This window comes from Buteo buteo, chromosome 23 (assembly GCF_964188355.1).
Source record: "Buteo buteo chromosome 23, bButBut1.hap1.1, whole genome shotgun sequence".
Lineage (NCBI taxonomy): Eukaryota > Metazoa > Chordata > Aves > Accipitriformes > Accipitridae > Buteo > Buteo buteo.
Window position 1 is genome coordinate 1001786 of NC_134193.1, and position 24306 is coordinate 1026091.

Consider the following 24306-nt stretch of genomic DNA (forward strand, 5'->3'; position numbering starts at 1 on the left):
TGGACGAGCAACAGAGCCCAAACTGCAGCCAGCCACAGTTGCTCATTAGCTATTGTACTCCTAAGAAATTTGCTTTCCTCTGACATTTCAGAGCGTACATTAAAGCTTCAGTTTCCACATGAATACAGACGCCCAGCTGTCACCACCTGGACTGTTTCTGGCTAGGCAGCCTCGGTCCACACACAGTCCTGACTCCAAACATTTTCTTAAGCAATTTGCACATCTTAAAAATAAAATCCTTTATTGATAATATGAATGTTTAACATGTTTAATGCCATCAGCTATAAAAATGATTAAAGACTTCAGCTTGATACATTTGGCTTTACAAATTTACAAGTGTTAATGAATTAATACTAGTGTATACATTTTGCACTTCATTATACTCCATTAGCCAGTGACAAACTCTGCAACAATGTCTGCTTATAACAGATGTGAGTTATAGAAGAAATACTTAGTTGCTTCCACACAGAATCTACATCAACAGTTAAATACTAACTCTAAATGTCTTACTGAATCAGTTGGATCCATTTTAATATCTTGTGCTTAGTTTCTCTCAGAAGATAGGCTACTAGCAAAAATACATTCTTTTGCATACCCCCTTCCCATATTATATTTTAGAAGAAACAAGTACTCAGTGCATTTCCCTAATAGACTTCATCATAGTATATCTCCCTCTATAGAGCTATTGATAAAGAAAGGGGATAATACCATTTAGATTAATGCAAAAGCAAAGAAACACGTTAAAGCAGTGTATACAAAAGCCTCACTTTTGAATTGGATACCTGGGCCAAAAATCCATCTGCCCATCAGTTTTTACAAATACTCTCATCAAGAGGAAAAAATCTGCTGTGGATACTTAAAAGTTTAAAAAGTAATAAATGTGCTTCCAAAGAAGTCACTGCCCATTTATCTCTAGGCTGTCTCTGTCTCCCTACTGTTAGTACACAGCCTGTTCCACCGGATTAGGAACAATAGCACATAATACCACAATTTAAAAGGCTGCTGAAAGGTCTGTAAAAACCTCTTGTTCTAGTCTAAATACCTGCCATGGCTGTGCAGGAGCAAACAGCCGGGTCACTTCAGACAACAGCCACTTCAAAGCAGCACAAGAGCTCTGATGTCCTATAAAACCAGACTCAAAGCTAGAAGGAACCTATCAGGTCATGTACAGTAGTGCATCCTCCCAGTTGCCGCAGGGATCCTTCCTACAATAAAGGTGGATGTATTTTGTCTAATTAAATATTGAAAAATGACAAAGGAGAAAGCGTCTCTGGCAGTGGGAAGCTGTGCTCTGCGTAAATGTGACACTGCTGCAGAGGGAAATGCTGAACATCGACTGACACCGAGCAGCAAGTCCAGTTTCTAAATTTAGGATCAGTTCGCACACAACACCTGAGATAATTAACTCAGGGTTGTGCTCTCAGCCTCTGCCACTGTTCTGTGGTGTGTTTGTCTTCTATTTCTCTCCACAGTGACTCAGAAAACCAACCGCGCTGTGCTGCTGAACGATGGGCACCACACGCAGCACGACTGCAGCGAGGACTACACTTCTTACAGCAAACATTTCTGCACAGAAGTCAGTTGCTTCTCCCCTCTTGAGCCCAAATAATTTTTCACACATGTGATTTGCCTCAAACTTAGGCAACTCCTCACCAAGTGATGTTTTTAACCTCAGTGAATTCCCACATTTTCTTCATATTAGGCAGAACATCAAGAACAGATAAAGACTTTCCTAATACATTGTGTATTCAGTATGTATGTGCATGAAACTACTTACACACATACATATGTACTCAATTACACAACAGTGATGATTTGGTTCCGTATTTGCAGCCAAGGAAAGCCAGCAAGATCCCATAGCTAACTAGTGGGTAAAATCCAGGTCAGCCAGACACACAACTGATAGAGATGACAAACAAAATTATTGCTTTTGTTTTATGTTAGTGTTGCAAAAAAAACCTGTATCATATGGACTAGTGATTTTTTTCAAGTAATAGCGAGATCTTTGTCAAGTAATAGCAAGATCCTTTTCTCAGAAGTTCTACACACAACAGTAGAATGCTTGAAGAGCTTGAAAATTCAAGGTGACGCACCAGAAACCAGAGTTTAGCCATTTAAAGCACACAGGCATCTCTGCAGAATGTGTTACAGGAAAGCAAAAAGAACTACATGGACAATGAATACCGACAGAAAAGTAATCTGGATCGTATTACAGCTAAATTTTACCTCAAGAAACTTATGTGTGCTTCCTCAAATAGCTAGGAGCAATGTCCTAAAGGATAAAGTCTGGCTGGCTGCGTCAGTCTGGTGGTCACCTTACAGAATTTGTAAGCACATTTGCTAACTTATTTTAGCAAATGGAAAGAATTAAAAACAGTGTTGATTTCAACATTCAGGACTCACAGAAGAATTTGTCTCTGCAGCTAGATGGTCCCCCTCCTCACCTTTTTCAGAGAATCACATTCATATTGCAGGCTTAGTTCAGGCACTTTTTATAAAATGTTCATCTGGAGTAAAAAGTCTGCAAAAGTTATTTCTGCATAATTTAAAAGTAGCATTTCAGTCCCATTAGAGTTTGATAGTTAGGTCCCACCACACGATTATGGTTCTTGTTATCTCTAATGATTTGACTGTTGCCATGAGACATTTTGAGGCTACTGTATAGCTGTAGTTAAGGTTTCTTCATAAACAAAAATATTTTCCTACCTATTCAAAAAAGAAAAAAATATACTAAATGCTTTATACAGACAGAATCTGCTACTATGGAAATAAATAACATGGAGTGGAAAAACAGTGTCTTAGCTCTAGGATGCTAAGCCATGGAATGTCACATTCACATTTTCTGGAGACTAGCTGCTAGTTGGCAGGAGTATCTCAATGTCTTTGCCATTTGACACTACAGTATTGTTAGAGCAGCTACTTGCCACGTCCATGGGGGCACCCAGAGAGGATGCCTGGGAAGAGGTTTTGGTTAGTGGAGTAGGAGCAGCAGGTGACTGAGCGAGGCCAGGTTTCTTTGGAGGAATGGGTGGAGGGTTCCCTCTTTCTGCTCTAGGAATGGTTGGTGACTTAATTCCAGGAGACAGTGGGCTTAGTGGACTGGAAACCTTGCCAGGGCTTGGAGAGTGACCAGATTCATTTTTGGGGCTCACAGCATTTGCCAGATTTCGATAGTCCGTGCCAAAAGGTGAGCTGTTAGGGGAGACAGGTTTAATAGGCCCCTGCTGGCTGGTAAATCTGGAAAGGACCTGAGTGACCGTATTGCGGGCCAACTGCTTGGCAGCAGAGTTATCTGCTAGAGTAGGAGACAAATCCCGTGACGGTGGGCTCTGCAGACCACTTGACTGATGGTCCTGTTCAGCTTGAGACTGAAACTTGTGCCGAGCTGCATGGAAACGTTGATTGATCCCCACCTGGTAGGATGACTGGTAACCGGGGCTGCTGGCTGAAGCTCCCACTAAGCGTTTAGTCAGAACTGGTGAGGAGCAGGGAGAAGGTGTTAGAGAGGAGGCAGCTGTGCCGCTGGGAGACAGGGAGACCCCACTAGAAGGGAGCTGGGACATCAGATGCACAGGGGACTCCGTTCTTACAGGAGAACTTCCATTCTCAACTGCATTTTCCGAGGCTGCACCAGCTGATTTCTCTTTTTGAACTTGGTTCTCTGCTGCATTTGTCTGCAGTAGCTCACTACCCATCTGCACGTCTGTATCACAATGACCATTGGATTTTGCATAGGAATGAGTAGGTGTAGTAGGGCTGGGAAACATGGTGTGTACAGCTTTGCTTGTGCTGGCAGGATTTGCTCGGTCTGCCTGCAGACACTCTGTCTGGCAAGACACAGACTTCACTGTGGGACCGTCAGTTGCAACACCTCTGGACATCACCGAGGGGCTTGGCTGCAAAGGCTCAGTAGGACTGTGCTCCTGGCAAGAAGCCTCCAGCTCTTTCAGGGCTTTCTTCAGACATTCTACCTCTTCTTTGAGTGCTTTTGTACGGTTTTCTTCTCTGTTCAGCTTGGCTTTCAGCTGTTCTCTTTCAATGTCAAACTCTGAGAGCTGCTTTTCTACTTGTGCTTCCATCTGTAAACCCCGCTTCCTCTTGGATGCCAGCTCCTCTTCCAGTTTACTCACCTTACTCTTCTCTTTTTCCAATTTCAAGCTCAATTCTGCTGTCTTCTGCCCTTCTTCAGCTGCTTTGGCAGTGGCTTTCTTGCACTCCACTACAAGCATGGAAGACAGTTGCTTGTGGCGTGCCCTTTCCTCCTCCAACTGGCTTGACAGCTTCTTCTGTTCTTTTTCAAATTTTTTCACTTGGGATTTTTCAAACTCCAACTGGAAGATAAGAACAAAAATGACTGTAAATGAACCACAACACCTCCTGAAAGTAAATTAAGTATAATGCCCCCAAAGGGAATAGGGTTACTATGTATCTTGGAGAAATTACACCGTAAAAGATGGCAATGGCCAAGAACAAAGCTCTTGCCCCAGATATCTGCAAGACAGTCTTGTATGACTCAAGTTGCACGTATTAAGAATTAATACTTACTAGTAGTTTTATCATGTATGAAATTCAATTGATGTTTAGTGAGATATACACCCAGCCTGCCACGCACTGATTGAACAAGCGATCTGGAGCAAAGCTTCCTTCCACTTCATTTACTACTTTGTTGGTTTGCCTTTTAAAGGCATTTAGACTTTAAAATGCTGATGTGTTATGTATGTTTAATAAAGTCTACAGTGCTTGAGTAACAGAAAACAGTTGCTTAAATATTGATTATCACCTCTGAATAATGCTCCCAGGAGATCTTTCATGCCTTATTCTGTATTTTGAGTACTAGAGAGCCCTATCATTTGTAATTGCAGCCCTGTTCTTGAGAACTTCTCCAATTTTGGGCTGAAGCAGGACTTCAAAGCATTTGATTGCCTATTAATAGCTTTTAGCACTGCTCAGCTACCAAAACAGACCAACAAATTAAGGTTGTTTTTCATATCTAAATGATAAAAGCTAGGCGTGCCTTACAGAGGAGGGAGGTCCCCACTACTCTTTCAACAGGAAGGCGCAATTAGACATCACTACCGAGTTCACCACCCAGGAGCCCAGGGTTTCCGTGGGTTGGGTAACTACCAGCTACCAAAGCATACCTGCTGGGTGAGCCGCTCCCGCTCCTTCTCCAGCATGTAGGTGACATCATCCCCCTCCGCCGTGTCCTGGGCGTGCCGCTGTCTCTCCTCCTCCAGGTCCAGTATCACCTGCCAAACAAACAACCATCACTTTGATGCCCAGGCACACCTACAAGCAGGGAGAGATCACTGCCTTTGCACTTGGTCCAAAGCCAAATGACGCAGGAGGGCAACCCCTGCAGCCTCAGACATCCGAATTCAACTAAAAAAAAGAAAAAAAAAATCACATAAAAGTAGCTTTTGGACAAGTTACATTACTACATTATTATTTGGTATAGTTGAGTCAGTTTGCAAAAGAAGTTAGGGAAACCTCACACTGGATGCATCTTCATTTTACTATTAAATAGCTAAATTGCATGCTTTTCTTCCAGACTGCAGAATAGCCTTCAGAAGTTCACGTTATCCGTCCTTGGTTGCATGGTGCCCTCATCAGAATTTCCTGGCAGGACCATTAATATAAACCCCAGCAGGAGCAGAGGCACTGCCCCAGAGACTGCACATCCAGGAGACACGGGGCACTAACAGCAAAATGATCCTTGCTACGGCTTCAGCAGTAATTCACATACAGGCTTCTCCCCCAGTTTCTTACAGGGATTTAAGGACTGCAGTGCGAAGTTTATTTTAAAGAACATTAATTTGTTCTTCCACTTAAGAACAAGATGAGCTCTTGAAATGAAACTGCTTGCCACAAGGACCCAGTTAAGGAGCTCCTTCAGCTTTAACGCTGAATTACATGAATAATTGAAATTCTATTAACTCAAAAAAAAGCCAGAATACAAACTTCCCAAGAGACTCTGCTGTATCTCACCACCAAAACTCTGGGCTCTCCAACACATGCTCACCATGAATTTAGCAGCTCCTCAGTCTTCCTGAAATTTAAGCTTCCAAACAATGCTTAACTATCTTTAAGTACACAAGGAACATTTTTACAGAAGGAGACAGGAAGGACAGATGAGAAGGGGAAAAAAGATAATCTGATTTTAATAGCATGATTTAGCTAGATACTTGGCTGAAAACTGAAACACACAGCCTTGCTGTTACTTTGAGTGACTTGGAGGACAAACCAAAAGCTGAAGATACTTCCAGCTGCCCACCCTAAGCACAATGTCTGTGATGTAAAAGTCAAGCTGGCTGGTTGCTTATGTCATAGTAAGCAACTATGTAAGTCTGTCTGCAACAGAAATGCTTCAGATTATTCACAGACTGAAAGGAACTTGCTCTATCTTATCCCCATCAAAACAGATTATGGGAAAATAAACTAACCCACATGCTGATGAGCAATGAAACAGATGTTTCAACTTCAAACCTTTTGATTAGAAACAGAATGTGACTACTTGTATTTGAGATCTTTGTACATGATTTAGTAAGTTTTAATCAAAGCAAGAGTGACATACCTGAAAAAATACAGGATGGTATTGGCCCAGGCACTAGCCAAAAGTACACCTAGAACTGACATTGTAAAAGATAGCTTCTAGACATCAGTGTAACAGCATCACCTTGCAGTCTGCCACTGACACAAGTAAAAGCAAAAATCCCAGCTAATTTTTTTAAGATAGAAAAGAAGTATGTGAAAACATTAAGATACAGTGCTGCAATGCAGGTGACTGCAGGGATGCTCCAGAGAGCTCCTCCCAGTCACAGCTTCCAGTGATGGACCCTTGGGCAATTAGTCTCTGCCCTGACTACACAGCAGGGACAAATACTTTAATCATTTTGACCTGTTTAAATTTACTGCAGGACAAAACAAATGTGTAAACGTGTTTTTTTTTTAAAAGCTAACTAGCTACATAAAGGGAATATGTTGTAGCAATACTCCAAGAAGCAGAGTTCTGTGGATTCTTGCTTTCAGATTTGTCCACAGCTTTATACTCCTCTAGTAAACTACAGCATGCCAGGGAGCAAACCTCTGTGGAAGTACAGTCTGACACATGGACCAAGCACCTCATTGGTGTCAATATATATTAAAGCTATATATGAACAATAATAGGTGCTTTATTAAAGAGGCCAAATAGCATGAAAAAGTTTTGGTCATGTCATACTTTAAGAAAGCACAGGGAAGTGCACTCCCTTAAGTACCTGGTACCAGCTCTTCAACAATCACTCAGAACAAGTCACAAGCAGAATAGTGATATGTCTGCTTGAGAAGTCTGCTGAGAATTCAATCTTTCAGAAATCCCTTCTTACATTTTGGTAAGCACTATACCTCCCAGCTGTGAATAAGCTAGTTCCGTTTTTGTGTGTCCTAACAAAAACACCTTGCATATATTTCAAATTTTGGAATTACAGTAAGCTTACCAGCTGCGTCGTACTGAATGAGAAGTTTAAACAAAGGTGCAAAGCCCTTTCAGTTGCCAAAACTCAAGGCATTTAAGTGTTTTTGCCGAAGTTAACATATTATCAAAACGCAACTATTTACTTCTGCACAGCTTATTTGAAGCAAAACTTACCTTTCTGTGCCTGCTTTCTGCAGCAGCGAGTTGGGATAACATTCTTTCCTGCATGTTCTTGCAATGTTTCATTACCACTTTCAAAATAGATAACGGATTGGAGCATACTGGTTGCTTTTCACCATGATTCCCCTCTTTCAGGGTCTCAAAATCTCTCTGCAAAGCCATTAATGGATCACTGATGTTGTACTTCCCATAGCGCTCTTCAATGAATGTGTCTCTATGCTGGGCCTGCAATACAAGAATGACTTTGCATTTCAACATACTTAACATAGAAAACTAGCTAAAGAAGAAAGTACTTGGTAGTTAATATTCCTCTTCTCCAGTTTTCCACTTAGCAATAGAGATCTTAACACAGTCCGATTCATAACCTGTTACCTGCTACAAGAGTAAGAGTATTCAGACAGGAAAACACACAAGTGCATCATGTTAAAGGTCTTTGGTTAACAGACAAGAAAGAGACAGTAATTCAAAAGACAAACTGGTCAAGTGATCTACCTGCTGGACAGCAGTGCAGTCCATGCTACCCGTGTGACCTCCAAAGCCCATCTGCTCTGGACCTTGCCATTTCTGATCAGGCCAGCAACAAGAGGACAAACACCCTGTTTTTCACATACTAAGTGCACCTGCTACTCCTCTAGTGGCAGACTCTGATCAAGTAAGTTAAGACTATGAAAAGTTAAGCGTATGGTGAAGACAATAAACCTTCTATCACCAGAAGGGATTTTTGAACTGTAAGGTTTAAACTAGGCTCCCAGCTAATAAAAATCCTCGTGAATACATTTAAAATGGGCAAAAGTTGATGGTCTCCCACTAATAAAGACAATAAGATCTAGATGGACCAAGTATATGCAAGTCAGCCTGCGAGAGCTGGGCTCACTCAGCACTGCCAGCTGGATGTCCCCCCTGCTTCACAACTGCTCCTAAAAGCCACCTGCTCTCCAGGTAAGATACTTGGGTCCTGAAAAAATTTGCAAAAAACACTTGCATTTCCACAGCTGGAACACATGCAAATGCATACTATTCACAGGCAGTCTGAGGTAAGTATGTAGGAGGTTATATAAAACAGGTGCTCAATTAATTTCTCACTGTCCCTCCAGCTGAACAGTGTCTTTTAACCAAGTGGTCCCAAACAAACTAGAAACAAACAAAAGTCTTGCTTAAAAACACAGCATCTCCACAATATATTCAGCCTACCAACATCCTCATACCACAGCTACCTGCTATCTATGTCCATGACTTACATTCCACAACTGTGTGAAAGGAAAGAAGGCAAGTCTCAATTCTTGCTCAACAAAAGATTTAATCATTTACTGTTGTACCAGTGGCAGAGCAGTTGTGTGGTTTCCTTGACTATGTCACCATCAACTAATTTCAAGTTGAACTTGAAGTTTTATTCTCGCAGTAGCCTGTAAATCCATAAATTGTTAATAAAATCCTTAACGTTCTCATCCAGACTAAACAAAATTTAGTTTCTCAAGAAGCAATATAGGAATGATTAGGTTTCTTTTGCTGACATGTAAGAATTGAGGAAACTCACAGGTAACTAGGCTTTACATTTACAACATTTACAATCAGCCGTTCCAGGGGAAGTCTGTTTGTTAGGATACCAATAGCCTTATCCTACTGAATGACTACTGTGAAGTTCTAAAAAACAAAACAAAATTTCATAAACATACAGATACTAAAATATTATCTACATGTTTACCACCACGATAAGAAACCATATGAAAACAGACATCCATGCAATAGAAGATGTAAGAGGGAAAACAGACCTAGATTCAAAAGAGCCCTCAGAGCTGATCTATCTTGCCTCCAAGAAATTTAATCATTGATTTCAACTGAAACGGTTACAGGCTAAATGCTATCCATTTGTGGAAACCTGTGACTGTCTTTCATTCCAGCGTGCATCACTGACAGCACAATCCCATGCACAGCAGAGCTGATGCACCCTGCCAAGAAAGAATACTTTCCAAATCTGAGGTTTAAATCTGATTCTTCTTGATTCATTATAGTCATGGTACCCAGTCCTTACGAGGTAATCATACCTTTACTTTTCTAGAGCATATAAATGATTATGTACTGTTCTGCATCAGCACGTTCTTAGTCAGGCCATACAGAAAGATGTGGGCTTTCCTCTGCACCAGTTGCCAACATCTTTCTCTGAAATGCAAGAGCGAGCCCCAGTACCTTTAACCAAAGTGTGCTATCACCTTTAAAAGCAGTTGACTTTAAAGCATACGCTAGCATGTTTAACCAGCAAAGCACTGTGTGACCTGCAGAGGGGAGTTACGATACTAGCTGCACTCTTCTTGACAGAGCACACACATGACATATTTTTGCCTCGAGAGACTGCTCCAAACAAATGCTGCCTGCACGTTATCAGGTGTGCTTCGGCTTTCTGTGGATGCACTGCTCACATCTGGGTATCCTTACAAGCATGAACAGAAAGTAAGCCATTCCAAATTAAACACGGCAGCTTTTCAGAGTTGGTGAAGGGCACTTAGCACAAGCGCCAGAAAGCCCCGACTCTGCTGATGCTGTGAAATGGCATTCAGCTGTCGCAGGGTGGAAAACAAGCTATCTGCTTTGAATACAGAGCGAAACTGCGCCAGCCTCGCTGCACGCTTCTTCAGAAACCCCTTCAGCTAACAAGAATGGCAAACTATCCATGGCAAACTGTTACCCATTTCTCATGGGATTGCTTGAGGACATCTTTTAGATAGGAAAGACTGAGTCTGACTAAAACGAGAAGACAACTTAGAAGCCAGTATTTTTTGGAATGGCTGTCTTCGGATGTCCCAGTAAACTGCACTGAAAATGCAAACACTTCCCTCGAGCGTACAAGAGCAACAGTGATGCTCTAGACACCAGCCCACACACCAGTTGGTACAGATGTACCGAAACAGAAAAGCAAACTGCTGTAGCTGAGCTGTATAGGTCAGCGGACAGACATAAACAATAAAGCTTTGCTTTACTCAGATAGCTGATGAGATTTGCTGGTCCTGCCTACTTTCTAAGATGGAACCACGTGATTAGCACGAAAAAAATTAATAAGAGTCAATCTCTGCTCTCAAAGGGAGAACTGTATGCATTACCTTGACAGGAGGCATAAATACCCCCAAACGAAATACTTTTCTTTCCATATCTCCTCTGTGACCAAACCCAATTAAGGACATTGATCCCATGATACTGGTTTAGAGTTGTATTTTAACCCTTGCAGTAAAAGAGAGGAACAGCTCACACTCACAAATATCCCTCCCTCTTTATCAGTAATATTTACCAGGAATGGTGGATACCTTTGATCAGAGCTTAAGATACTGTTCTAACTTTGGAAAAAAAAAAAGGCAGAGGAAGGAAAAGATCAGACCTGGAAATGGGAGGGCCACCCTGGATAATGAGCCACCCCTGGTTTAATGAATCACAGGAAAAACTACAGGCTTTTTTTTTTTTTTGAGGGGCAGGAAATCTTCAGTTATTCTGAAGAATTTATAAAAATGACTCAACCAAACCTCACTATAAGTGTATAGGGAATTTCTAAGTGACTCAAGTATTAAAAAGTCTGTAAATACAAATTGGGATATTCATCCAGCTGGCCTAACTGCTTTGACAGATGAGCTGCTCTTCCCTTAAACCCAACCCACCCCAGTGCCGGTCACTCTACAGCCACACAGAAACATGGGAGAAACCCTGCAGAAGGGCACCAGTGTTTTAACAGCGTAAGCAAACGTGGGGACATTTGAAAAGTTTTCTTCTGCGCAAGTTCTTTCTAATAAAAGCTTAAAGAACCGTGATTAAGGTCACATGCGCTACACACAACCTCTGATGTTTTGCAATATTGAAGGTGTAATGAAAGCCGTGTTTCTCCTCTGCTCCCTGCAGCATCAGGCTCTGAACTCTGTTGAATTTAGTGGGGTGGTTTATTTCCTGTCTGGGAAAGAACAAGAAGTTCTTCCTTGCTACTTTGAGCAATTAAGTATTTTCCTGAACTAGCATGACAAACAGATGAGACTATCATAACATTAATAGCTTTCAGAAGTCCAGCTATTCTTCTTTAGTAGCCAGCAGAGCATAAACATTTAATTAAAGTTGTCTAGACTAGGAAAAGTCTTAAACAGGTCATCCTACACTGACCACATCTAGTTTACAGAAACAAATCCAGTGCTTTGGCATTTGGGCCACCATGCACTTGGGAATGCAAATACGGCTTTTTCAGTCTGCTGCCCGTGACATCCTCTGTTCTACGGGTCCCACTGAGCAGCCGCCTCTGTCGCTAAAATAAATCGGGACAGCTCTCCTAAAATTAAGTCACAGTGCCATAATCTACACAGGTTATTTTATACAGGTATTGAACTGTCACATACATGAGTGACTCCTCTGATGGCTTATGTTCCTCACCGAGGCAACTCTTCAACTCAACTTCTTCTACTAACGCTGGAGGTCACGTATAAACATCTCCAACAATTTTGTCCTGTCTGAACTGGAATTCAGTCTTAAATACAGTATTTGTTAAACTTTCAAAACAGAAGCAGCTTGATGGTGTAAGAGAAATATTCTACTAATGAACCCAAAGTGGAAAAATCAACTTAGATCTCAGATCCCAGTATCAACCTATTAAAACACATAAATCCACAGGAAATCAAGCTTCAATAATAAGGAAAAAAGGTTACAAAAAGCATTGTTAATTTAGGAGTGGAAAATTTAATCTGGAAAAACCAGAGATGACACACATACTTCCAATAACATCAATTGCACTTTGAAAGAAGACGCAATCTTCTGCAATTAGAAGGTCTTCCAATTTAGTACCTCCACCTGTATCATTTCAAATATGCAGACTTACAAATTTCCTATCAAAACATTCAAACTCCAAAAGCAACTAAATGGACTATTCGGCAATTTTGAAGACTGTTAAATTGCCCTCCCCCAACAGGAAAAATATAACATTTAAGCTTGGGCTGCTCTTCGAAAAAGGAAGCAGCTACACACGTTAACTACTCTTAAAAAATAAAACTCCGACGACCAGAAGAATTGGGCATATGCAGAGAGGCTACCACTTTAAACTGGCTGGCTTTTAGCTCAAGTTAGAGTAATTGACCACTGCTAGTCCATTTGAAAAGAGATAATTCTGATTTTATGGAGCAGAAACAATATCTGACACAACTGAAGAGATGTTTCCTGTGCAGGCAGGCAAAGCAAAGGCTTCACTTTGTCAGGCAAAAGCTACTGTTTCCTCTTGGGATTTCTAGACTGTTTTGGGATGAATGTTTCCCATAACCTATTTGTGTAATATTTTTTTTTTTATAAAAGATTTCCTTTTACTGAAACCTTGTTTATATGAAAGCATTTTCTCTCTGCCTGCAATAATCTTTACAAATTGTTTTATTGGAACATCAAACCGGGAATTTCCAAGACTTGTGTCCAAAAAAAACCCAAACCAAACTTGAAAGTAGAGTATTACTCTTGCCTGTAATTTCAGAGTTTAGGTTTTAACCCTCAGCACAACAAACACACTGTTAATTAACTGTAGCTACTGCGTATGCAGTTCTCCAGTAATAATTTGCACAGAAGTTCCTCCTTTATGTTGCAGAAAGTGGCATAATCCTTAAATAGCTTCGTACTGCCTTGAACTTCCTTATTAGCTTCTCTCCCCAGAGACAGATATTGGGAATAAAGACAAGCTGAGGTCACAGCAATCGCTGACAGAGAGAAGGGAAATGGGGGTGGGGACCACTTGCTTTGCACAAAAATAAATGTCAAAATGCTGGAGTGGAATTCTGAGTGTTACTTTAGCTCCAGGTCTGAAGCAATGCCTAGCAGAGAGCCACACAGCAGAAATGAAATTGCTCAAATACAGTATCTGTCTTAATTGCCATCATTATATCAAGTGAACAAACCAGATAAACAAGAGCTACCCATATTTGCCCACAAAAGACCTGTTATCGGCTTTGAAAAATGTAAGAAATTTTCTTAGGAAATCTCAAGCAGCGCAAAACTGCAACTTCTTTCCCTGGGAACTTTTGGTCCACAGCACAGATAGTACAAATCCCAGTATGAACTTGGCGGTGCACAGCTCCCAGCACACTTGTGACAATAGCCCAGGGACTCCACCGTGCTCGTGCGCTGCACTTTGGTCACCATTAAAACAGGGAGCCTGACAACACCCAGATGGCTGAAATTCAGAGCTGGAGCCATTCCAGCACGGAAGCCATTCCCACACCTCTCCGCTCCTCCCCTGCTCCACCCATCTGGGTACTGAGAAGGTGAAGAGAATCAGTCTTTCAAAAGATGCTGGCAAACAGTGCTGCTTCAAGCAAGAAATAAACAAAAAACTCCCCAAACTTGCAAGAAAAGCTGTAAGAAAAGCCTGCATTCCAGCAGGACAGCGCTCACAGGAACACTGCTAGATCTAAGCTGCTTTAGAAGTGATGCAAAAGCCCATTTTGCCCCATCTGTGAAAGATTTACTAGCATCTGCAGTACAGTTTTATATTACTTAACTTTTTTTTTTATTTAAACAAGAGGTAGACTTAGTTGTTGAAACTGCAGTGTAAACTGAATTTCTAAATCCACTGACAAATGAACACTTAATTTTGCAATGCATTAATACTGCCTTATCAAGTGAATCACTAAATTCAGAAGCAAAGCAATGAATACCAGCTCCCAGTCATTAACATAAAATAGATAGTTTCTGTTCCAGTGTAAATTGCCTAAGGCCTTATTAACATAAAAGAATAAACCAGAAAGCTGTTTCCTGTTTTCTAAAAGTAAACAGAACTTCCATTTCTAACGTATGGAAAATTCTTGTTTAAAGAACAGGGGGCAGGGAACAAAGTGCTCTAACATAGCAATAGAGGCCCATTTAAATACTGAATTGTTTCCAGTCATGGTGTGCTATTTTAGAAGACTAACCTGTGGTTCACACATGCAATCCTTTCTACACAGCAATAAGGACTAAGAATCTAGCCCTTAGTATTATGCAACTCCGACAGCATCTGTTTTTTTGGATGATTTAAGTACGATTTTAACTACAGGAAAAGGAGCACAAAGGAGCACAAAAGGAGCTCACAAGAAGTGAGACTTAAGGTCTGTTCTGAGAACATTGAGATTTATGCAGTGGACAGGAAACTACTTTCAGGCAAAAAAAGAAAAAGCTTTTTTTCCAAGAGGTTTTAAAATAGAGGAAGCAAACTGAAGCACTGGAAAAGAATATTTTGAATACACTAAATTCATTCACTTAATCCTTTATCCTAGTATCTTGTGTTTGAATCGAAGTAGCATTGCAATTTGAAATGGACATCACAAGTCAAGATCAGATACGCTGCAAACGCACAGCGAGAGATGATGGTCCCTATCACAAATGCCCACCAGTCAATTAAAAACAATACCCAAAGAAAAAAGTAAACCACAGAAAAAAAACAGCAAAGGAGAGAAGTCAGCAAGGGCAAGTCATAATAGGCCAGAGGCATCAATTAGAGGTGACCTAACAACTGCTCTTTATAATATGAATCTGAGCACCAGACAAATAAACTTCGGGAGTTAAAGCTTTTATGCCAGCACACAGAGGAGGGATGCTGCCTCCAGCCCGCGTGCAAAGCGATACCCAGGGAGGGTATCACACAGCAAGGAAGAAGGGGTAAAGATTTGGGGAGGGGAGGTGAAGAGAAGGGAGGAAAGTCAAGGAGCAAATTAGGCAAGCGGGGTCTGGAAAGCCAGGCTCAGAAGCTCGATTTTGACACAGTGAGAAACAGGGCCAGTGCCAGCCAACAAGTGGCTTGATATCATGAGGGAGAAGAAAACTATTTTAGGCTTTGTCATCTGCATGCATGGATTCTCTCTGCTAAATGCCAGATGCTAAATGTTCTTCTCTAAGCATGAAGGAATATCAATTATTGCAGACTGTACTATAATCAAATTACAAGTCTACAAATGAAGGTACTCTTTCTCTGCAAGTGCTTGTTCTTTCCTATAATGTACCAAAGGATCTGCCTTAAACATCCAGAGAGTTCAGAAGCATTTAAATCTGAATTACAAGTCAAATTAGCCCATGAGAGGAAATGCATTTTTCTTACTATGTGGGAAGTAAATAGGCAGATAAACCTCTGGTTTTTAACCACCAACATCTACGTGTCTAATGTAACTCTGGAGAAAAACACCACCACTAAGATCATGCAGTCCTCTAACAAAGCTCAGGTTCCACTCCACCTCTTTCCACCATACGTGTGCACTTAATGTAAAACTATCACGCCTCCAAAGCAATCCGACTGCGGAGGCAGAATACACTGTTCATGACACTCAGGAGCCGAGCCAGCTGCGAGCCCACAGTCAGACAACTCTGCGCGTGGAACCACCAATGCTTCCAGCAGCCCTGGATGTTCCGACCCCTCTCCCTGTAAGTTACAGCTCAATTTGTCCAATGCATGCCAGTCAAACTAAATGCTCTCAGAGTTTCAATCTTTAATTCAGTCTTAGAACACTTCTTCTTCAGGGCAGCATTTTTATATGTATCAAAACGTGAGTAAATGGATTAGCAAGGTGGGTTTTCCTTCAATTACAGTCACACACAGTAAGACTACTTCAGCCAGTGAAGCACTTGAAAGCTGTTACCACAGTTACTATCAGTAAACAAAAAGAAAAGCACAGTAAGGCCAGAATTTCTCTAACTGTATATTCCAAATAAATAGACAAAGCAGAGCTGGGAGTTTTCTGCTTCTGAAACTCTGCCCAGCCACCAGATTAAGCAGTTACATGGCTTTTTTCCTTCCACATATCGAAAGGGCAAGGCAGCTTTCTGCCAGCAGGAAGCCAGACTTGAGCTGTGGCATTACTGAACGCAGCTTTTGGACCCGAGTAACAGCACAGCTGGAGACCTACAGCATCTCACCATTTGCTGCAGGCACAGGCCAGTTCTGGAGGGGTTTCATTTTCCCATGAGGTCGTGCTCAGGAGGCAGGGCTGCGGGCAGCCAGAGCCAGCCCTGATTCGAAGCTTTTACTGCCCTTTCCTACTACCTTCAGCTTTCCTCCCATTAAGATGAAACACTACAGTGTATCCCTTACAGAAGAAGGGGAAAATAGCACTAACCTTTGATTAGCTCGGTATTTTATATTACATAATTATCAAGTATAGGTTACAATTTAATTTAATATCTTCTCAGTTATGAGTACTTGATAAATTATGTCAAAGGGTATTCTAACTATATTAATCTCATGCAAGAGGGAACAGCAGGTTAAATTTCAACAGAAAAGATAATTGCTTTATGCTATCGGAAGGTACATGATAAAAAGACTTTGGAATGGAGCTGCTGCATTCCTTCCCATTGGTCTCTCTGGGCTCCATTACATACATTTCACACTGCAATATTAAAGTGATGCTTGTTTTGGTAACACATTCTGACCACATAGAAGACTGATCCTAGGACAGAGGAGAAATTTGGAAGTCTGTTCCAAGAGAGGAGTCAAGCCTTCCACCCGATCGATAGTTTTGATAGGGTAACAACATTCCTCCAAAATAAAATTATTGTCTAAATGCAAAAACAATTAACAATAAACACAAAAGCATCCTGACTGTTTTGGAGGAGGATGTCCCCCCCCCCCCGTCCCCCCCCCCCCCCCCCGCCCCCTGAAACCGTTTATATTTGGAATCAAGCTACAGAAGCTTTTGCTGGAAAACCAAGTCCCTGCAGCTCTCAGGCCTGCAAGCTGCCATTCCTCTTTTGAAACAACTGAAAGTTTAAACATTACGAACAGTGACAGATCAGCTTGAAAAAGCGTTCAATGTTCAACCCTGTGACAACTCATTTCTTCAAAAATTGACCCCTTCCATCATTTATACCACTGTTTTTTCTTCCACCTTACCGAGTCTGAGTGACGACTAGGCATCCTTCAAAAAGCAGCAGTATTACACACGGACTACGCATTTTTAAAATATCTTCTAGGCTCAACGTTAACACACCAAACTGGCCACAGAGTACCACAGCCCACACTACCTGAACAAGGGAAGCAGAAGCACAGAGCTAACACCACATACGCTAACATAACTTCGGCCGGTTTTCCTGCAGCATGAGCTATCCCTGCAAGAAGAGGTCCCACCGGCTCCAGCACCACCCCCCCCCGCCTGGTCCCATCGCAAGTGCTTACACAACCATGACATCAGCTGCACTGACATGGGTTGAAACTAACTTTTTTGATGGGTTAGTTTTAGCTGGTATCTACCTCACTGGAAGGTTACACTAATGCTTGTGCCAGCAAAGGGAAAGAATAAGCAGCTGAGCCCACAGGTCTGCTGCTCTCAGCAACAGTGCCAGCTTATATTGGCTTAGTACAATACAAAGCCACAGATGCTTTTTTTTTAGCATGACGTTATTCTCACTGAAAGACTAATCTGTGATCCCTCCTGGCGAGAAGAGTTTCTGCTTTAAGAAGCTCTCCTTACTAAAGGAGAACAAAACCAACAAAGGAAGTCTGATAGACCTTTTACATTCCTCAGGATAGCAGAAACACTTGGTTCTTTATCAGAAAGAATGAAAGCACATGCATAACACTGTATTTCAACACTGAAATGCTTCTTGCAGCCAGTTTTCAATAATGAATTCCAAGACGTAGAATGATATACTGCATTCACTATCTAATACTGCTGATATTAAGATGGGATTCTGAACCAGTAATAAATCTTTGCCTCTGAACTTCACCTTGAATGCAAGCGCTTTGCAGAACCTACAGTAGTAGTGCTGTCATTTTTGTCTCTTATCATGGTACTTACAACATACCTTTAAGGCTTCTATGACAAGATCTCTTGCTTCTAATTCTCCTTCAAGAATGCTAAATAGCGTCAGTAGTTCTGGTTTGCTGAGTTTTTCCAGATTCATCCTGAAAACCTGAAAAAAATAAAAGACAGTTTACTAGGTATTTCTTTGTACATTAAAATCAGTATTCTAAGCTATGACATATAATCTCCATTTACCTTCAGCTTCCAGTTTTTTGGACTGCAAATTGCCCTGGGGGGAAAGGGAACAATACACAAGGCGAACATTTTCTCTTCAGCTTCCAAGACCAGTTGTAGAAGATGTGTTTTTTGCCTTTTCCCAAGGGGTCACGAACATATGCACACCCAGATGGTACAGGCAGAATGTACAGGCTGACATGACAGTGTAATATTTACCAAGAAGTAGCCAAAGTTAACAGGAGAGGGAAAAACACAGATATTTAAAAGCCTTACTACTGTAAATTACACACCTGGATTATACAGCTGCAAACATCACTGAAACGAGACCGAAGAGCTGTGATGAATGCAGTCCAAACTGGGCCACCTACACAAACTTAACAGTAAAGTTAACATTTCAGTGCTACGTCTCCTAGGAATGCCATTATACATTGCTAATGGAACAGGCCCAAACCACTTTACAAAAATCAATGCCACAAAAAACACACGATTAATTACTATTCTTTCAAACTGTTTCAATATCACCATCATTTATTAAATATGATTTTACTGCCCACATAAGAGCAAAGATCCATCATCTGAACTGCACATACAAAAAGCCTTTTTTTCCCCTGCATCTTTGCTGATACACTTAGCATTGCCTAGTAATAAGCCTTTTTATTACATTATTTTGTTAACAATGGAAATAATGTCACAGACTAAATCCTTGTCTCTGATGCAGATGTACCCACTGATATAGTCTTGTGCTTTGCGCAACAATCAAATACACTTTTCTGAGTCACATCCATCTTTCACCACTCTTTGTATCAATCAGAAAATGCTACAGCACAAAGCAGCTACTCAGAGGTATCAAACTCCACTTCACTGGCAAGTGATAAAGGGTTAACTTAACCTTTACTAGAGACGTCTATCCAGCTAAAACACTCAGCTGAACTCTAATTTTTCTGAAGTCACTGCTACTTTACAACTGATTTGCATAACTGTGCCTTGGAGAATTATGCACAAACACAAGTTCTGTCTTGTTTATGCCAAAGCAGTTTTCCAGTTGCTGGGAACAGAAAGTTCTGCTTACAGAGAGGAGTAGGTAGCCTTCATATGGCACGAGAAATCAGAAATCTACTTCATGCCCCCTCTGCTAAGCTGGCAATTTTCTCATCATGCAGCCACATTCTTGCTTCACGCAGTTTTACATGAAATTCCTTAAAGCAGCAACATTTCTGACAGACTTTTCTGGCTCGCCCTACCATTGGCATGGGCTGCTCCAGGAACTTCAGTGGAAGCGACCATGACTGTCTGGGGTATTGCGGCTGTTCCAAAACCAATTTAACTGGACACCACAGATCAGTCAGCATTGCATTTGTGTTCCCTATTACAGATCCATTAACATACATTCAAGAGGAAAATACACGAGTGGAGTGTTTGGCAAACCCATTCATATCTGTCATAATTTCAAAAAAGCCTGATCAAGACTTGACATAAAAGTGTAATTTAGGAAACTCACTGTATTGACTCAAATCACACTCCAGTGGGGCAGGGCAGTGTTGGTCACTGTTGAGCAAGAGCTACACTTTCAGATCAGCCGACAGACCTTTACAGAGCCTTGTGCAGGATGTGAACCTGACCGTCTCCCTCAGCTTTGGGTACGTCTGCTGACCGTTCCGTCACCACAGGGAGCCTGGCTAGCTGAGATCTCATGGAAGGAGTATTACTTACAACTTGTTCACCTTACATAAAAAGGGAGAGAGTGCGATAGAAGCAGCAAATTAATGCTAAACCATAAATAAGTAGCCATACAGGGTGAGAAAAGAGGGGGCCTGATTTTAGACTTTAACAGTTACCATGTTTATGTCAGTACTTAAGTCTGAGCTGCATCACTTCCCTAGGCAGGTTTTAAATCTGGAACACCCGAACATCTGCTCAGGAGATGCACGGCTTAATTTCAAAACCGTCTCAGTCCTTGCTCAGACTAAATTCACAGGTGCTAAGACTGAATCAGTACCGATAGGAAATAGCAATAGCTTTCTTTGCCAGATACTCACCAAGTTATATTAGTTTTGTGGCATTATAAGCCAGAACTAAAAAGGAGAAGTTTTCTTTGAGATCTTGGAACAAAGCCTATCATCTAATTCCGTTACCCCAGGACAGTAAATTTTGAACATGAGCTTTCCATGTGACTGTCTCTGTGCTTTTCTCTTAAAAAAGAGACAACATGGAAATGTGCAGCTGCATCTCTCCATTAGCTACCGAACAGCACACTCAAAGCAAGGACAGCTATCAACTGCAGTTTGATATTTTAAAGCTATTATTAGCCTGGGCAGTAATCGTTTCTATTCTATATTCTAAATACTCCCATTGTGACTTGTACTTCACAGCGTTATAGAAATAAGCCATGCTATTCTTAACATGCTTCTATGGCTATAGTCTTTAATCAGCTTAATAACATAAACAAGCCCTGTCCTAAAATATACGGATAAAAATTCTTACAGAAATAAAGAGCAGGAGCTGGTGTGCAATCATTTATACAACAACAGCAGGTAACATTAAAGATATACAAGTGGTACAACCTCAACTTCCTTGTGTGCAACCTGCTGCTATAGAAGACCTTTAACTGCTCTGTTTGCATAGGTCATCCCATGCTGCAGAGGCAACAGACTGGGAGCAGATGCTACAAATAAAGTCGCTGCCCTAAAAAAGCCCACTAAATTGCACTTGTATTCTGCACTGATTTACAGGGAACTTTTTAATGCATTAGAGTACACCTGGCAGGTACCTGTTATGCTGAATCCATAACAATCCCAAGCATTCCCTTTCAGGGCCACTCAGTACTAGGGAGCTGAAAAATGGGAAAAGAGCTCTATTCATCTTGTGTTGTTATTTTACAAGAACAAGCATCTCTGGATCAAAGAGCTAATAAGCACATACTTGAGCTCCTCCTCCCTTGTCCAAATCCCAATCCCTTCCCGGCCCTCCAGCATCACAGGCTCCTGAGCTGACCTTTCCAAGATTGCTTTCTGGTTACATGTTCTTGTGCCTTCCCTCGTCCCACTTTTTAATAAAAGATCACACAACTGTACTCAATTACCCAGTTCTCCCCCTTGCAAACAGTCCCATTCTGCAAACAGATCTGTACTCATCAGCTGGGGAACCTGACCCATTATTTCAAAACCTTTAACCAAGAGATAGAGTTTCACAGCATTAGAAACAAGATCTAGAAATACCCAGGGCATATTATCCCTTTACAATCAGTGAAATATACTGACGAGTCCAATCACACAGATCACAAACCGCAAGGACCTCATTGTTTAGTCTGATGGTATAAATATTTTCCCCGAGTCTGAGATATACCACCATTTTTGGACAACAAGCAAGAGTTTAGAGCATAAACAAAGATAATTACTTACTGCTTGCCTAAAGGTAAACTTCCTTTTAGCTATGCTATGGACCATTAAAGAGTCTCCTCAGCAGACCCATACCTACCCTCCAAAGAGATAGAACTCCTCTTTTAGAAAGTTATTTCCCAGTATTTAACTGAAAATAAATACCAAGGCCAGTTTAAGCGTACGTACAACCATGCAGGCTAACAAACCAGGGTAAATTATCTTTGGCATGCGCCACTTGAGGAACAAAAGAGATAAGCTTGTAGACTGTGGCAGCTCCTCTGCGGCCTGAATCACGCTACAATGATTATGAAACCATTAGAGGTTACACTTCACTTGGGCTCACGTACATATAAGCATGAACCAAGCTAACCTTGCCAGCGCAAGAGAACTTCACCCACTGATTTCAGCGAAGGTTTGAGTCACTACGCAGCGGGCACTAACCAAAGAGCAGCCGGAGCGCACAGTCTGCGGCACAGACAGGGACTTCGTCAAGAGGAAGCTTCAAGATACTCTGCAAGCACTTGGCTCAAAACTCTTCTACTTTTAAAAAAAATATCATGAAGGACATAGCTTGTCGTTCCTTTTTTCCTGTGAGGGAGGGTATTTCCTTTCCTTTCGTAAGCCATGGTTACAGCTACGCCAATGCAACAATGCCTCTATGTCTATAACCCCAAATCAGCTTCATTTTTTCTCCCCCGTCCCTGAAGAGGAACTGATATTTTCCAGGAGCCTCCATGGGCAGTCATGTAATCGCATTCATATGAGAACCTAAGCGATGAGTTTGAAAACTCTTGATAGACAAGTTTCTAAAATTGCTGCTGCACGTATAGCGTGATGATCGAGTTGTTAAAATAATTACATGCTACATTTATATAATAAAAAGGATAACACACACTTTATAATTGTGCATCCACAGTGCTACCTGGCATTGCATCAGAACTGTAGAGAGTCAGGTTGACGTGAGCAGTGTTTAAACCCCCCACCTCTGCATCTTCGAACTAAAAGGAGAAAGGACACCTACACCCCCCCAAACCCTCCTCACCCCACTACGCCTTGAACTACGCCTCCGGACGAAGCAAACACCTAACATTCGTGTTCAGAACACCGCCGTGTCCTTCCACGACCCCCGCGCGGCACCTGTAGCTCCTCGGGGCGGGGGGGGGGGGGGGGGGGACACACGCGAAAACCGGCCCCCGGCTCCTCCGGCCTTCAGCCCCCAGGACAGCCCGGGGGGCGGCGGGCGAGGGAAGCCGAGCCTCGGGAGCCCGGCCCTCCCCCGGCCCCTCCCGCCCCAACCGGGGACGGAGCGGACGCCCCGGGCCGCGGAGCTCCGTCAGCCGTGGGTTCACGGGCCGCCCGGGGGCACCGGGAGGAGGCGGGGGGGGTGGTGGTGGCAGGGCCCGGGCTCGGTCAGCGCTCGGTCGGTGACTCCCGAGCCGCCACGGGCCGGTACGACCGCGGCCGACAAAGGGGAAACGCGGCGCCGGCCGGGGAAGGTGCCGGGCCGCCCCGGCCGGGGCAAGACCGCGGGTCCCCGAGGGGGGACACGGGGGGGCAGCAACCGACTCGGCCGTTTTGCTCCCCGCCAGGCCCGGCCCGGCCCCGGGCAGCCACGGCCACGACGACGCCGAGCTCCCGGTAACGGCCCCCCCTCACCCTCCGGCTTACCGCCCCCCCCAGGTCCCGGCCGCGGCCGCCCCCGCCGGCAGCAGAACAGGGCTGGGCTGGGCTCGGCCCCGCCACCGCCCCTCTCAGCCCCCGCCGGCCGGGCCGGGCCGCCCCGCACCTGCCGCGGCCCAACCCGCAGGGGCAGCGCCGGGCCGGGCCCGGCCGCACGGCGCGGGACTCCGCCGCCACCGCACCAGGAGCCGCGCCCGCCCCACCGACCTGGCCCGCGCCGCCGCCGCCGCCGCCACTACCGCGCCGCTCCGCTCCCCATCCAGCCGCCCCGCCCCTTCGCGCCCGCCTGCTTGAGGGACGGCGCGGCCGCCAATCAGAGCCGCCGCCGGGCGCGCCCGCGGCCCAATCCGCCGAGGGGGAGGCGGGGCGAGGGCGTGGGCCGGCCGGCGGCCGCAGTAGCAGCCAATCAGGCGGCGGAACCGGGGCGAGGAGGGCGGGGCGGGCGCTGAAAATCCCTTTTGTTCGCGGCGGCGGCGGCGAAGCGAGCGGGCGGCTGTGATTGGCGCGTCACTTCCGCCGCGGTCACCGCCACCGCCGTCCCGCCTCGTCCCGGGCAGCCCAGCGGGAGGGAACCCCCGCGGAGCCCGGAGCCGCCCCTCCGCCGGCTCAGGCCTGGGCCGGAGGGGACCCTCGTCCCGGGGCCGGCCTGCTCCCCTCACAGCGCCCGGGGCCGGTCTGCGCC

General features: G+C 43.5%; 1 protein-coding gene across 3 annotated transcripts; it reads right to left on the minus strand.

Annotated features, from left to right (window-relative positions):
• Nucleotides 1-224: 224 nt before the first annotated feature.
• CTTNBP2NL (CTTNBP2 N-terminal like) lies at nucleotides 225-23894 on the minus strand. 3 transcript variants are annotated; one of them, XM_075055120.1, is made up of 6 exons: nucleotides 23832-23894; nucleotides 18858-18940; nucleotides 18392-18499; nucleotides 7628-7858; nucleotides 5142-5249; nucleotides 225-4331 (listed from the first exon to the last, which is right to left on the minus strand). In XM_075055120.1, exons 3-6 carry the CDS (start codon nucleotides 18488-18490, stop codon nucleotides 2850-2852), a joined length of 1920 nt encoding a protein of 639 aa, XP_074911221.1. In that variant the 5' UTR covers nucleotides 18491-18499; nucleotides 18858-18940; nucleotides 23832-23894; the 3' UTR covers nucleotides 225-2849. The 3 variants fall into 3 exon arrangements, with proteins under 3 accessions (XP_074911221.1, XP_074911220.1, XP_074911219.1); XM_075055119.1 differs by lacking the exon at nucleotides 18858-18940 and having other exon boundaries at nucleotides 23832-23892; XM_075055118.1 differs by lacking the exons at nucleotides 18858-18940; nucleotides 23832-23894 and adding an exon at nucleotides 18586-18779.
• Nucleotides 23895-24306: the final 412 nt, after the last annotated feature.